General features: G+C 30.9%; 1 protein-coding gene across 1 annotated transcript; it reads left to right on the top strand.

Annotated features, from left to right (window-relative positions):
- Positions 1 to 16,569, top strand: LOC109096849 (conserved oligomeric Golgi complex subunit 3-like). Its single transcript, XM_042764464.1, is given in 20 exon segments — positions 1 to 234; positions 3,644 to 3,813; positions 4,645 to 4,878; positions 4,962 to 4,978; positions 5,099 to 5,327; positions 5,449 to 5,472; positions 5,475 to 5,494; positions 6,739 to 6,865; positions 7,103 to 7,194; positions 8,065 to 8,095; positions 8,193 to 8,328; positions 9,557 to 9,667; positions 9,748 to 9,854; positions 11,213 to 11,302; positions 12,869 to 12,983; positions 13,866 to 13,954; positions 14,076 to 14,210; positions 14,608 to 14,683; positions 15,579 to 15,706; positions 16,450 to 16,569. Coding segments are annotated over 20 exon segments (2,262 nt in total). The 5' UTR covers positions 1 to 23.

Raw genomic sequence — 16,569 nt, 5'->3', positions numbered from 1 at the left:
CGTTTAGGTGACGTCGGAATCGGATGTTGTTGGCCACGATGGCGTCGTCCACAGAGCAGAGTCTCCCGGAGTTCACTGATAAGGAGACTCGGGAGAAAGTGTCACACTGGGACCGGCGCGCGGATCCGACGGCGCCGTTAACGGACAAACAGACGGAGTCGATCCTGGAGCTCCGCGCAGCCGCAGAAGTGTCGCTTCTTCCCGCTGAGGTGAGTGGAGCTGCTGTAGCTGTGAGCTAACCGCGCAAACACAGTCCCCTCGGCTCTCTAGTGCACTAGGAGGTAGTATATTCTGTGTTCTGAGACTCTTGTGGGGGGTGTGGGGGGGTGTGAGGGTGGTGTCGATCTGTTAGTTTGTGGAAGAGTGCGCCATGCTAATGAGTCCGTTCAGCTAAACTAGACTAGTTAGCAGTGCTTAACCTGCTAGTTAAAGCAGGGGTTCACAAACTTTTTTCCTTGTGACCTCAATCAGGCTTTCTTTTTTGGTTGTGGGCTCAATAGTTTAGATTTAAAAGTGGTGTCTAGGGATGTCAATGTTTATTGTATTGTGGGTTATTATGTAAATAATTATTATATTGTACAATATTAAATAAGTAATGTATTTAGGTTGTAAATCTGGGAAAAAGTTGAAGAAAAACAGAGTAAAAAAATTAAGAATAAATAATTAATCATGTGTAAAATATTGTTTGGAAATTATTTAATATTCATTTATTATAATCACATTTATTTAGTTAGTTTAAGCTTATTTTTCTAATAATAATAATATATTTTTTAATGAATTAATTTACTTTGTAGTTTAATTAAGCTTATTTTTATAATTAAAAAATAGAAAAAAATAAGATTAATAAAAAACATTTGATTGTAAAGTAATAAACTAATGCTTAAATATCTTCCAAACAAGCATTTTTTACACACATTTATCACAGGTATGAAATGGTTTCTTATACAGAAAATATATATCACTTGCTTCATACATTTTACACAATGATGATAATATTCAGTCTTTTAACATTTTTACACCTAAAAATATTAAAAACACCTTACATCAAAGTAATATTTAATGTCTGATATAAGAATAATGTTAGAAAACTCATGTCCGAAAGGATTTAACTGAGATGTTAAATAAAATATGTCTGAACTAAATACATAAATTGTTTTATTATAATTAATATTTGTTTGTAAATAATTAATTAATAATACATCCAACAGTACAGTGCTATATAGAGTTGTATTAAAATAATAAATATTTGTAAAAAATAACCGTATAAGTTAAAATGAATATTGTGAAATATATATCATCTTACACATTTACAGTCATGCACATCAGAGGAAACTGAAACACCTGATACTAAACATCTATATGTACCAAAACTCAACGATTTTGTAAAATCGGGATATGTTCGGTTTGTGAAATATGCTGCTTCTCTGCTGGCACTTTGTAAAAGTGATCATAACTGAGTGTGATCAAAGCCATGAGCTGAGCTGTTTCCGAATGTGTCCTGAGCTGCCCATTCAGAACTTAGAGAAGCCTGATCGCGTAACAAAGCAAATGGCGCCTGTCAGAACCCATGTCTCCTGAGTCCACATAGTGTATTAAAATCGTCCCGCCACCCAATAAAAACTACACGAACCCAGAAGCACGACAACAGTAAAGATGCTAGCCTGAGGAGGACACAAAACACACCGCTGTTCCAGGGTTTGGAGGATCTCTTCTGCTCAGCAGGGCTGCACCAAAAATACAGAAAAAACTGTAAATACATTGTATCCTATTTTTACAATTCTAAAGGGCCAATGCAAGGCATTTAATACAACTGTAAACTGTAATTTATTTCTGATTTTTAACAGTTGTATGTTCAGCATCATTACTCCAGTCTTCAGTGTCACAAATACCAGGATTATGTTGATGTGATATAAGCTGTTTATCTTGTGAAACATAATGTATAAGTCTTTATTACATCACCTTAGTGTGATTTAGTCATGATCCTTGCTGAATACTCACATTACATTAAATAAATACCTTACTGACCCCAAACCTTAAACGGTGGTGATCATATTGATGTCCCCGGTAATTTTATTCATCAAATAATTCTGAAAAAAAAAAAAAAAATATATATATATATATATATATATATATATATATATATATATATATATATATATATATATATACATATATATATATATATAACGGTTCCAAAAAATATTAAGCAGTATGTCCCCAATATTGATATAAATCAGTATATTAGAATGATTTCTGAAGATCATGTGACACTGAAGACTGGAGTAATGATGCTGAAAATACAGCTTTGATCACAGAAATAAATTAAAGTTTACAGTATATTAAAATAGAAAAACATTATTTTAAATTGTAAAAATATTTCTCTGTATTTCTGATCAAATAAATGCAGCCTCCTGATGACATCTTTTACCGATCCCAAACTTTCTCAACAAGCAGAGTAAAAGTCCAATTAAAAAAGAAATGAACTCTCAACCACAGTTAAGTATAGCATATACTAACATATACTATACACATATATATATATACATATACATGTTTATGTGATATATTATTACAATTTAAAAATAATTGTTTTTAAATTTATTATACTTTTAAATTATCATTTATTTCTGTGATGCAAAGCTGAATTTTTAGGATCATTATCACATGATCTCTTAGAAATCATTGTAATATGATGATTCATTATCAAAGTTGGAAACAGTTCTGCTGCTTAATATTTTTTCAGAACATGTGATACTTTTTAGGATACTTTGATGAATAAAAAGTAAAAAAAAAAAAAAGAAAAAAAAAGAAGCTATGTTTTTTAAAATATAAATATTTTGTAATAACAATATACACTACTGGTCAGTAATTTGGGGTCAGTAATTTTTTTTCTTTTTCTTTTTTTTTAAATAAAATCAATACTTTTATTCAGCAAGGATGTGTTAAATTGATAAAAAGTGATAGTAAAGAAAAATATATTATAAGAATATATATTATTAGAATTTTTTTTTTTATTTTGAATAAATGCAGTTTTTTTTAACCTTTTTTTTTCATCAAATATATTAGACAGCAGAACTGTTTCCCAACACTCATAATAAATCAGAATATTAGAATGATTTCTAAATGATCATGTGATAGACTGAATGTTACATGTGACACTGAAGGCTGGAGTAATGATGCTGAAAATTCAGCTTTTCATCACAGGAATAAATTATTTTTTTTAAAAGTATATTCAAATAGAAAACTATTATTTTAAGTTGTAATAATATTTCACAATATTACTGTTTTTTCTGTATTTTTGATCAAATAAATGCAGGCTTTTGATGAGCAGAAGAGACTTCTTTCAAAACATTAAAATAGTAATGTTAACAAGAATAACTAATGCTAGTTTTGAGCAAGTGGGATGTATGGAATTCACAGACTCTGTAGCTTGTTTGTTATTTTTTTTTTGTTGCAAAAGATGTGTGTGATATTATCGTCATATGATTAATGATGTCATCTTTTTTTTGTTTTTTTTTCTCCTGGTTCTCATGGAAGGTTCAGATGGATCGACGGTGGCCTGTGAGTACAGGTGTGTTCAGCGTGTCTGCTGTTAGTAGAGATGTGAAGGTGTGACACAAGGTGTTGTGTGTTTTTCTGTGAGGAGGAGTAGTGATGGTTTGTGTGGTTTTTGGTGTTAGTGGGGATGTGATGGTGAGCTTACCGGAACGGCGCCTGGAGCATTTACAGTCTCTTCTGCAGGAGCAGCACCTTCTTCGTTCACAAAACAGGCACGCCTTCAATGCAGGCTCAGAACAGCTGCTGAAGGAGCAGGTCTGATGCACCCTCACTCACAAGCCGCATGCTCTCTTCTGCTCACTCAGACTGCATTTATTTGATTACAAATACAGTAAAAAATGTGAAATATTATTATGATTTAAAATAAGTGTTTTCTATGTGAATATATTGTAAAATGTAATTTATTTCAGTGATGCACAGCTGTATTTTCAGCATCATTACTCCAGTCTTCAGTGTCACATGATCTTCAGAAATCATTCTAATATGATGATCTGCTGCTCAAGAAACATTTCTGATTATTATCAATGTTGAAAACAGTCGTGCTGCAAAATATTCGTTTTTGGAAAACTATTTTTTTGTTGTATTTGTGATTTTTTGTGTTTGTGTTGTTTTGTTCAAAAGTGACAGTAAATGCATTTATAATCTTACAGAAGATTTCCATTTCAGATAAATGCTGTTCTTTTCAACTTTATGTTCATCTGTGAATCTTGAGAAATTAAATGCATCACAGTTTCCACAAAAATATGAACTGTTTTCAACATTGATAATAATCAGAAATGTTTCTTAAATCAGCATATATTAGAAATGATTTCTGAAGATCATGTGACACTGAAGACTGCAATGATGATGTTGAAAACAGCAGCCGCCATCACAGAAATAAATTACATTGTTACAAAAAAATACTGACACAAAAAAACATTTATTTTAAATCATAATAATATTTCACATTTTTTTACTAGTATTTTTAATCAAATAAAATGTAGCCTGAGCTGAGAAGAGCATCGTAAAAAGCTGATTAAAGCATTTTTAATTTAATTCAAACGCTTGACTAGTGGTATGTAACGCCCACACACACACATGGATTTGATAAACGGTGTGTTTGTGTTCTCTCTCTTCTGTGGACAGTCAGAGCTGGTGGATCTGGCTCTGTATATTCAAGAGAAACTCTCATATTTTAATGCACTGGAACACATAAACTCGGTAATGCTTTGCTGCTGTTTCCAGACTGGATTCATCATGCATTATTATCCGTTATTAATCTGTTTCGTCCCTCCTGCAGAAACTGAACTCCCTTTGCCTGTCGCGGTAGAACGGCGCGAGGTTCATCCCGGATGCTTTCTCCGATCAGATCTAATGCACAGAACACGCTTTATCATTAATGCGGTTTAAAACCATCCGCACAGCAGCCGTTTTATCACACGTGAGTGAAACGATTCGTACAGTGTTGCAGTATATTCTCCTCTGTTCCACATGTCTTCCACACATGCACATTCCTCCTAATGTATCCTCTTCTTCCAGTTGAGTTTTTGTGTCTGTCCAGAGGAGTGCTTGTTATGATGAGGAGCGAGGTGGTCAAGCATGCTGCACCTCACGGATCTGATGGGTCACACGGGTACGCCTGGCTGATGATTAGAGCACACATGACGGTATCATTTCCTGCTCATTTATTGAATATGACCCGAGCAGGACCTGCTGGGCGACACGGGTACGCCTGGCTGATGATTAGAGCACTATGTGAAGTCTGCAGAGCAGCGCACTCCAAAGTTCAGGTCAGTCTCGAAAGTGCAAAAACAGAGTCGCTTGACACCACATCGGATTGTCTTCCATAATTCAACAATACAATACAATGTAATGCAACTGATTTGTAAAAAATAAAATAAATTGTTTCAGAGGCTCATTGAACAAGTTAGAACTGGCGCTCTGACAGAATCCCAGAGTAAGTGATGGAGAATATTTTGATTTATTATTTTATCCCTAATTCTCATTTTGTAATATGCATATACAGTGGACCTAGATGTCTGAGCCACATATATTTACGCATATATTTAATTTTTTTTTTTTTTATCATATGTCGCATATTTAATCTTTTGAATCAGTTTTTATATGTTCCTTTTGTTTTAGTAGTTTTGTGTTTCGGCTCATTTTCATTGGTTCATATACACATACATATAGTTACATGCATACACACATATATTTGTGTGTGTGTGTATGTTTTTTTTTAATATGGTTTTAATTTTAGTTTCAGTTTTAGTTAACTACATTAACCCCGTTTTGGATCTTCTTGTTTCCAAACTTCATGAAACTGGAGAGTAAAGAAACTCATTTGTAGTTGAAGACAGTTCACCTAAATATGAAAACTCTCTTTTCATTTTACCACACTGTGCATTGTTCTCTTGACTCTGAAATGCTCTTTTTTCTTTCACTCCATGAAACAAAAACATAATTTTTTAATGAATTAATTGTTTGTTTTTTTGTTTATTTCTAAAAATTTTAGTCATACTTTTTGTATATTTAGCTATTTTTATGTAATTATTTTTTATGTAATAAAATATATATATATATATATATATATATATATATATATGTTATATATATATATATATATATATATATATATATATATATATATATATAATATGATATTACTTTTCATTTTATTTTTGTATATATTTATTGTTAGGTATATTTATTTTTATTTTAATTTGCTTATATTGCTCCCTTTTCTGTTTTTATTTGTTATTTTTATCTATTTGTATTTAATTTATTTGTTTTCATTTTTATTCATTTATGTTATTTTTGTATTTTTTTTTTTTTTGTTTATTTATAATTTTTTATTTATTAATTTATTTTCATTTATTTAGTTAATTTGGTTTATTTTGTATGTATTTTTTTTTTTTTGTTTATTTAAAATTGTATTTTTTTTTTATGTCATTTGTGGATTTAACTTTTTTATTTTGTTTATTTATAATTTAATTTATTAATTTATTTTCATTTATTTTATTAATTTAGTTTATTGTAGTTATTTATTTTTTATTTTGTTTATTTTTAATTTGTATTTATTTATTTTTTATGTTATGTAATGTATATATTTGACTTGTTTATTTTATCATAGTATTTATTTATTTTTAGTTTAGTTAGTTTATTGTGAGTTGTCCTGAAGCATGGCTGTGTTTGTGTCAGGTATCAGCAGCTGCTGGATGAGGTTCATCAGTGTTATCTGGAGCAGAGGGAAGTTCTGCTCAGTCCCTGTATCAACGCCACCATCACAGATCTCACCAGCCAGAACAACAAGGATCACTGTGCTCTGGTGAGGGAACTAATCACAGCTTAACGGTTTACTTCCACACATCATGTGCTGATCATGTGACTTCTGGAAGTGCTTTCTATTTTTGATGATGGTGGATATGTTGGAACATTTTGCAACTTGGAGGTTTTAGGAAAACGATGAACCTACATAGACATAATTATTTATTCAGTTTGGTATTTTTTGTTTCCCCTAGCTCTGTGTTTATGGCTCAGCTGATGAATGCTGATGTTGTTTCAGGTGCGCAGCGGCTGTGCGTTCATGGTCCACGTGTGTCAAGATGAACACCAGCTTTACAGCGAGTTCTTCTCCAAACCCTCGTCCAAACTGGAGTGAGTCAAGAAACTCTCTTCAGATTAGAGCAATAGTTCACACAAACGTGAAATCTTTTACTGCCTTATTGTTATTATCTTTGCTCCATGAAGCACAACATATTTATTTGTATTTATTTATTTACAATTAATTAATGCATTGTATTTATTTATTTATAATCAATCAGTTAGGTAATTAATTTTGAATTTAATTTTGACTTATTTTATTTTGAATTTATTCATTTTTATTTTGTTTATTTGTATTTTTGTAGTTATATTTTTATTTTGTTTTAGTTATTCATTTAAATTATTTATTTTTTAATCATGTATCTATCTATCTATCTATCTATCTTTCTTTCTTTTATTTTTAATTTAATTAATTAATTTATTTTTAATTTGGTTTAAGTTATTTATTTATTTATTTATATATTTATTTATTTAGTTTTTGTCCTCTTTTTTTGGAGCCTGGCAGGTTACATCCTCTCTCTCTTTCTTTCTTTCTTTCTTTCTTTCTTTCTTTCTTTCTTATTTTAATTTAATTAATTATTTTATTTTAATTTGGTTTAATTTCTTAATTAATTAATTAATTAATTTATTAATTATTTTTATTTTGTTTTTTTTTTTTTTTTTTGTGGCATGTTAGGTTTTATCTTTCTTTCTTTCTTTCTTTCTTTCTTTCTTTCTTATTTTTAATTAAATTTATTTTTAATTTGGTTTATTAAGTTATTTATTTATTTTGTATGTAAAACAGAGACTTAGGCATTCTGCGTGAAATCTTATTTTGTGTTTTACTGCAGAAAGAAAGGAATACTTTTGATGTTAAATTGTGGTCCCAATCAAAGCTTCTTTGATTGAATATATATCGTCGTGGATTGGATGTATTTAGGACAGTGAGCTTCTGGAGATGGTGTCCGCAGTCTCTGTACGCCTTTGATGCCTCGGATCATCCACGGTTCACCTGGAGACGCTTGTCGGAGCCCTGCAGCATCCTGAAGAACGATGTTGAGGACCACGCCCAGAACAACGCATTGAACACCGACACGCCTCCTCCGCCGCAGTCGCCTGTTCAGACCGAGCTGGTCTGTGTGCGACGGGGATCGCTCCAGCGCTCCTACTGTCAGCGGTGCAGCCGGGATCGGGCGCTTGACGCCGCGGGTGTAGCCAGATGCTGAGGATCGCCCAGGAGCGCCTGGTCTCACAGGACACAACATCTGCTACATCCAGATCGCGACATCCCCGACATACAAGCCCGGCGCTCGAGCACCTCACCCACCCCGGCTAAATCCAGAGATGTGATGGAGGTCAGCACACCAGCACTTAACATCCGGAACCCTTCTGTCAGAAGCGTGGGGATGTGTTTTTTACCCAGACATGCCAGGACTCTCCAGTGTGCTCCAGACATGCTGGGGACTCTCTGGTAAGAGTTAACCAAACTCAAACTAAAATTTACATGGAAACAGAAAATATAAAAATAAAAGCTAATTTTTGATTTTAATTAAAATTGTATTGGTTTGAGTTACACTGATGTTTCCTTCAAGAAATCCAGCTCAGCCATCCAGCTTTTAATTATTATTATTATTATTATTATTATTTTCATTTATTATTTATTTTAGGTGTGCAATTTATTTATTCATTTAAAAAAAAAAATGTAGTTTTTTTTTTTTTTTTTTGTATTTTTATACAGCTTTTTTGAATATATTTAATTACTACTTTTTATTTTATTTTAATTAATATGCATACTTATTTTTATTTTTATACATTTTTGTTATTTTTAGTTCATTTTATTTTTTTTGTAGTTTTTATTTTTTACTTTTTTAATTAATTATTAATTTTTTCAATAATTTTGTATTTTACTTTTATTTATTTTCAAGTGTTTATAGTTTTTCTTAATATTTATTTAAAAAAACTTATTTTTTATTATTAAATGTATTTTTTTTTTACATTTTTAAATGTATTTATTTTATATATTTTTTTAAATTATGTATCTATTTATTTGCTTATTTATACTGAGAAATTCACTACACTATTGTAAACGACCCAGACACATTTTTTATTAATTTATTTCTATTCAATTTTATTTTTTATTAATTTATTAAATTTGTATTAGTTTATTTTTTTTATAAAAAAAAAAAAAATTCACTCCACTATTCTAAATGACCCAGAAACAATTTTTTTGTATTCATTTATTTGTATTAATTTTTTTATTTTGAATTAATTAATCAATAAATCCTGAGATATTCATTTTTTATTATTAAATGTATTTATTTTTAATTTTTAAATTTATTTATTTCTCTTTATTTGTATTTTTTGCATTCATTCCTTTTATCTATTTTTATATATACAGACGCAGATCTAGTAAGTGTGATCGTTCAGAATGTGTGAGTTCTGCTTCATGTGTTGCAGAGCATCGCTCAGAGTCTGAAGGAGGAGCAGATGAAGCTGAGCTCTGACGTGCAGCTGGAGGAGTCTGATAATAAGAAGCTCATCGGCTCTGGTGTGTGTTTGTCGTGACACAGTTTCTCTACTCAGTCAAGCGTTCACTTCTCCTGAGCGTACTCTGTGTTTGTCCTGCAGAGCCGCGCTCACACAGCACAGTTTCTCCTGCAGATCTTCATGGCATGTGGTATCCCACGGTCAGACGGACGCTCGTGTGTCTCTCCAAACTCTACCGCTGCATAGACGTCAGTACAACAGCACCAGCATCAGTCATCATCACCGCTGCACCATCAATCACCACAATATTCTGTACATTTAATGATTAACAATTTATGAATGCAAAACGTCTGTAGTTTCCCAATGGGAAACTCTTTTAATAATTCATATGTGTTAAGAATTTTCAATAATTTAGGATCAAAATCTGATCTTAAATCTAAATCTGAATTAAATCTTAATGCTGATAGAACACCCATCGTCTTTTATTCAACCAAGGATTATTATAGTTAACTAAAAATAATAATAATAAAAAAAAAACATTTGCTTTTTGAAATAAAATGAACAATAAATGAAATAAAATTAAAAGGATAAAAGGATATATTTTTTATTTTTGGAGTTAAATTAATGATAAATGAATTAAATATTATACAAATATTATAAATAAAAATTATACTATATAGACATATTTACAGTTTATATTGAAAATAAAAAATAAAAGTAATTTAAAGTCAAGGTTATTTTAGTTAACTAAAACCATACAAACATTTGCATTTTGAAATAAAATAAAATGAAACTGAAACAAAGTAAAATTTAATGTGTGTAGTATATATATATATATATATATATATATATATATATATATATATATATATATATATATATATATATATATATATTAAAAAAATCTAATTCAGCTTAGTTGTTACAGAGTAATTTTTTCCCATTTATTTTTAAGATGATAGCTTAAGATGAAGCGCTAAAATAATGAAAACTAAATCATCTGAAACTATTAAATATAAATGAATACTATATAGACATATTTACAGAAACAAAAGCTAATAAAAACATCAAAAACAACAAAATCATTAAAACTTTACAATGAAAATGAAAACAGAAAATGTACAAATAAAAATAATTCAAAGTCAGGGTAATTATAGTTAACTAAAACCATAAAAAATATGTTCCATAAAATTAAATAAAATATAAAATACTTTTTTATTATTATTATTATTATTTCAACTATTTCTGATTTTTGTTTATTTTAACTTGAAGCGCTAAAATAACTAAAACGAAATAATCTAAAACTAATAAGAAAAGATAGCTATATAGACATATTTGAGCAAAAAGTGATAAAAAATACTAAAACTTTAACTCAAATTAAAACAGGAAATGTACAAATAAAATTTAATTCAAAATATTAACAAGCTATAATAGAATATCAATATTTATGTGATATCACTGATGCCTGATTGACTTCTGTGAACGCAAACGCTGATTATTATTATTATTAGGAGTAGTATTGTATTAACTATGATATTTTCTAAGCTTCCCCTTGTGAAAGACAGAAGATGATCCGGAGTGTTTTTGTTTGGTCTGTGTCCTGCAGAGGGCGGTGTTTCAGGGTCTGTCACAGGAAGCTCTGTCTGCCTGCATCCAGTCTCTCCTCACAGCCTCGGACCTCATTCAGAAGAACCAGGTGAAGCGTTTATGCACCTGAATACAGGACAGTCACTCAGACACAAGACATGCACGCCACTCTTTCTACATTGATGATTAACTGCTATTCAGGGATTTCTAGAGATTCTATTTTACCTTATTTTACTCTTTATCAATTTATTAATTTTTGTATAGTATTTCTGTATGTATTTATTTGCTTATTTATACTGAGTAAAATTCACCTTCCACTGTAAAATGACCCATAGAATTTTTTAATTTTATTTTTACTGTATTTCATTTATGTATGTTTATTCTGTTTATTTGGGGCCCGGGGCGTGCCGTTGCGCCTTAATGCCTCGGTTCCTCGGGGGGCACTATTGTATTTTTTACCAGAATTTGCCGCATCCATTTATTTTGTTTATTGCTACTGAGGAAACGGCCAGCAACCGCGTAGCAATATTTATTAATTGATTTATATAAATTAATTGGCGGTTGTTTTATTTCCGGGCGCGGTGGCGTTTTGTATTAGCCTGCTTTATTCATCTTTATTTATTTCGGTTTGTTTATTTATACTTCGAGGCCGTCTCTACCGAGGTTTTTAAACACCTAGAAACAGTTTATTGATTCATTTTATTTCTCAATAATTATTTTATTTTTGGAATTAATTAATCAATCAAACAATCCTTGAGATATGCATTCCCGTTTGTAAATGACCCCTTATTTATTTATTTGTTTCCGTTTGCCGCGCATTGAAAGTATTCCTCCACTTGCTAAATGACCTATACACAATTATATTTAGTTTTTATTCATTTTATTTCCCCCCCTGCGACCCCTTGTTTTTCCGCCGTTTTCCGCACCAGGTATGGCTAAAATGACCAATCCTGGGATTAATTTTTATTATTTAATGTGTGTTTACTATTTACGTCAATCAATCAATCCCTGCCCCCGCACCGTGTCGCGGTCAATATTGTAAAACCTGCATTCGTGAAAGGGATTTATTTACAGTGTTCTCATTTCTATTAAATATTTTATATTTAATTAATTTATTCATTTCTATTAAATATTATTTGTTTGTTCTTAGAAATTCATTCCAATGTTGTAAATGACCCAGAAACTATTTATTTATTTTTATTCACTTATTTCTATTAATTATGTTTTTTAATTTATTAATTTTACATTTATTTTTAATTTATTGTTATATTATTTTATTTATTTGTTTGTTTGTTCTGAGAAATTCATTCCACTATTGCAAATGACCAGATATTGTTTATTTGTTTCATAAACTTTTTTTTTGTTTTTTTTTATTTTTTTTTATTTTTTTATTTTTTTTTAATTTATTCTATATTTGTTGGTTTGTCCTTAGAACATTCCTGTCACTATGCTATGCCCAGAAAACTATTTATTTATTTTTAATTTTTTTAAATTTTTAAATATTGTATGTATTTTCTGGTATATTATCAGTAAAGAACGCAGGATTCGTATAGACTTGCGCAGGCCGAGGCAGGACTGGTCAGTAGTGTTTTAGTGAAGGTTCTATTTATTTATGTTGGGACTGCACTTGTACTTCCTTCAAGACAGACCCCCTTCCCCCCCCCCCCCCCCCCAGACGGCCGACGGCAGCTTCCTCATCAAACATCTGCTGATCATGCGCGAGCAGATCGCCCCGTTCCACGCCGACTTCACCATTAAAGAGATCTCTCTGGATCTGAAGAAGACCCGAGGTAACAGCCACCGGTCTTAGTTTTAGTTGTTCACAGTGCTGACAGAATCACAGCTGCATTCAAGATACATTTCATGCATATAATTAAGTTTTTAAAGTGATTTTCAACATTTTACATTGCCAAAAATTGATGTTTTTTGGGGGTAACTTGTTTAATGTCAAATCAACCAAATTTCAGACTTTATTTTTTCATTCAAGATACAAGGCAAAACATATAATAGTGCTAATTGTGGATTGAATGGTGGATTAAAAAGTGAAGGTGAACCACATGTGGTTTTTGAGCCACTGAAAATGTTTCGGGTTTTTTCTCATGGAGCCACATCCAAGTATCCCCATATGCTCTGTGAAACTGAACAATTATCAGGGCAGTTAACAAATGAAGATACACAAAGAAACGTGTTTGTGAAGAACCAGTATCTAAAAGGATATCGAGATGTCTTTAATGCATCTTGAGTTACAGGCATGCAAACTTTGGAAAAAGAAAAGAAAAAAGTGCTTTTTGCCACTTTTGAACATTCACTATCGGCATATAATGCAACAAAGATAGTAAAAGTCAGCAGATTTCTCTAATAGAGCTACCAGTCTCTGTGTAAGAATAACACAGTGATGCTGCCATCTTTCTAAAATCATTTACAGAGCCTGTAATTTGGCTCCAAAACTCAGGTGAAAAATTGTCTTTTTTTGACCCAAATTGCTTAAATGATTTTTTTGATTTTAATTGCTTAGTAGAGGAAGTTATATCTGAAAACCCAGGATGTGCTCTTGTAAACACAGGATTAAAATAACCCAGTGAATGGAAGTTTGTGACCTGATGAAATGTTTGTGTGATATCAGTAAAGCGCCACCAGAGGGCAGAGCAACATTTGTTTCTCTCCGTCCTCAGACGCTGCTTTTAAAATCTTCAACTCCAAGGCTGTGCCCAAGTTCTTCCGTCTGAACAGCCATAACGCTATCCTTGAGTTCCTGCTGGAGGTAACGTCAGCTTTATTATTTATCAGTTCAGCTCTCCTGCTCTTTAGAGTCTCAGACAGTCTCAGACAGGTTCACAGTGAGTGAGTGACAGCTTCATCATGAGCTAACGCTTCCACACCAGGGCACGCCGGAGATACGAGAGCACTACATCGACTCGAAGAAAGACGTGGACCGGCACCTGAAGTCCAGCTGTGAGCAGTTCATACAGCAGCAGACGCAGATGTTTGTGGGAAACCTGGAGGAGTTTCTCAACAAGGTCAGGATTCACTGCTGGAGAGAAACCGATCACATCAAATCTGGATTATGTAATCAGATTCCAAAAATTAAATACTTGTAAGGTTTTAAAGACTATATATATAATTATCTATCTGTATATGGTGTGTTGTGTGTGTGTGTGTGTGTGTGTGTGTGTGTGCGCGCGCATTTTTTTTTACACTAATGTGAATTCAGTGTTAAAATGTGCTGAGAATTGTTTTTTTTTTTTTTTTTTTTTTTTTGTGCTGAAAAGTATGGTTTATTTTCTTTGTTAAATCAAAATTTTTTTTTTCTACTTCAATGTTGGGGTGAAAATATCACTTTTGGGGCAAATATTCTTGACAGAATTTGTGAGATTCATGCATTTAGACCATAATGTTTGATGTTTCTAATAACAGGTAGGAGCTTTAAAAACGATGGCTGTTGAAGGAGGACCGACGTACAGCTTCTCTCAGCAGCCCTGGGCTCAACCGGGTGAGACAACTTCTGATCAGCTGATCATTAGCTCTAATCAGCTGTTTGATTACACTGAATGACCTGCTGCACAGCTAGAAACACTTTCATATTGTTGAAAAGTGTTTGTGTGTGTGTATATATTATATATATATATATATATATATAATATATATATAACATATAATTTTATAGCTACTTATAAATATATAATAAAAATAATTTTTAATATAAAGATATATAAGATTTATGTTAAACACATTATATTAAATAATATTCTATATAAATAAAAGAATATTATATAATTATATAATAAATATAAATCAGAATAGATTATAGATCTAGATATATAATATTATAATTATATATATATTCTATTATATATCTATATATATATTTATATAATATAATATATATATATATTAAAATTATTTTTTTTATTTTATGCTTAATATTTTGTAATATATTGTATTAATTAAAAATTATATTTTTATTTTATATTAAATATTTTGTAATATATTGTATTAATAAAATATTATATTTTTGAATTAAATTTTAAATAGTACAAAGTTTATTTTTTTTTTTTTTTTGTTATGTTTGTTTTTTTTATTTTAGTTTGCATATTTTATGAATTAGGTAGTTTCTATATAAATTCTTTATTTACATTATTTGCATTAGAGTAATGAGATTTTCCTGTATTGCACTAATGAGAATGTAGTGTGAAAATATGCACAAAAAAAAAAATCATTATGTAAAATTAATTTTTTCTTTCAATTTTGGGGTGAAATATAACCCTCACATATTCTTGACAGATTTTGTAAGATTCATGCAATTACACTATAATGAAGTTAATTTCAGAAACAGAGATGTATGACTGTTTTGTTTTGAACTTTTTAATGATTTTCTGCACTTTTAGCCAAAATTAACGACATTGTGATGGGCACCTATCGGATTCTGAAAAACAAGCTTCCCGGCACGTTACAGAGCATGTCTTTATATCTGGCCAACAAGGACACGGAGTTCATCCTGTTCAAGCCCGTCAGGGTGAGCATCACACCCAACCTCTGCCTGTGTCGATTCATTTCAGCTCTTCATATGATTTACATGTCTGTTGTTCTTAAACCTAATCCTAAAACACTTATTTTCTAATCAATGTCTGGGTTTATAAACTGACAGTTTGCTAAGCTCTGCTGAATTGTACAGCACATCCCATAGAAATGAAGTTGATATTTTCAGCCAGTGTTATTTAATATCATTACTATACTGTCTTAATATTTAATATTAATAGTATTTACTAGTACGTATTAATTATTAGCATTTATTAATATTAAACATTATTGTTTTGAATTCATTTTAAAATCTTAAATAATTTTAACATTATTTTTTGTGATTTATTTTATTTTTGTATTTTTATTTTAGTACTTCAACAAAAAAAAATAAATTATATACTGTATTAATTTTATTAGAAATGTTTTTTTAATCTTCTATTTTAGTTGTTTGATCGTTTACTTCAACTAATAATTTTTTTTTTTTTTTTTTTAGTTTTAGTCTTAATTACTGAAAGCACCAGTTTTCAGCGTGAAATTCAGTCAAATTCAGTTTAAATCTGAAAGCACACTGATTGTTCATAGACTTCCTTGGGAATAGAGTGAAAGCTCAAAACGTTTGTCTTATAGAATTGGTCAGTAACTTTTTAAGGCGGGGCTAAGCACAGGGTCAGTGGCCCTTAATGCAATGCTCACGCAGCAGGATAATTCATCACTGAATCTGATCAAACACTGTTCCAGAACAACATCCAGCAGGTGTTCCAGAGACTGCATGCCTTACTGCAGGAGGAGTACAGCGGCGAGGACCTGCAGATCATCGCCTGTCCCTCCATGGAGCAGGTGCTTATCCAGCCCCGCTAA

Source organism: Cyprinus carpio, chromosome A9 (genome assembly GCF_018340385.1).
Source record: "Cyprinus carpio isolate SPL01 chromosome A9, ASM1834038v1, whole genome shotgun sequence".
Lineage (NCBI taxonomy): Eukaryota > Metazoa > Chordata > Actinopteri > Cypriniformes > Cyprinidae > Cyprinus > Cyprinus carpio.
The sequence above is the reverse complement of the archived record's forward strand: the minus strand, read 5'-3'. Positions and strand labels throughout refer to the sequence as shown.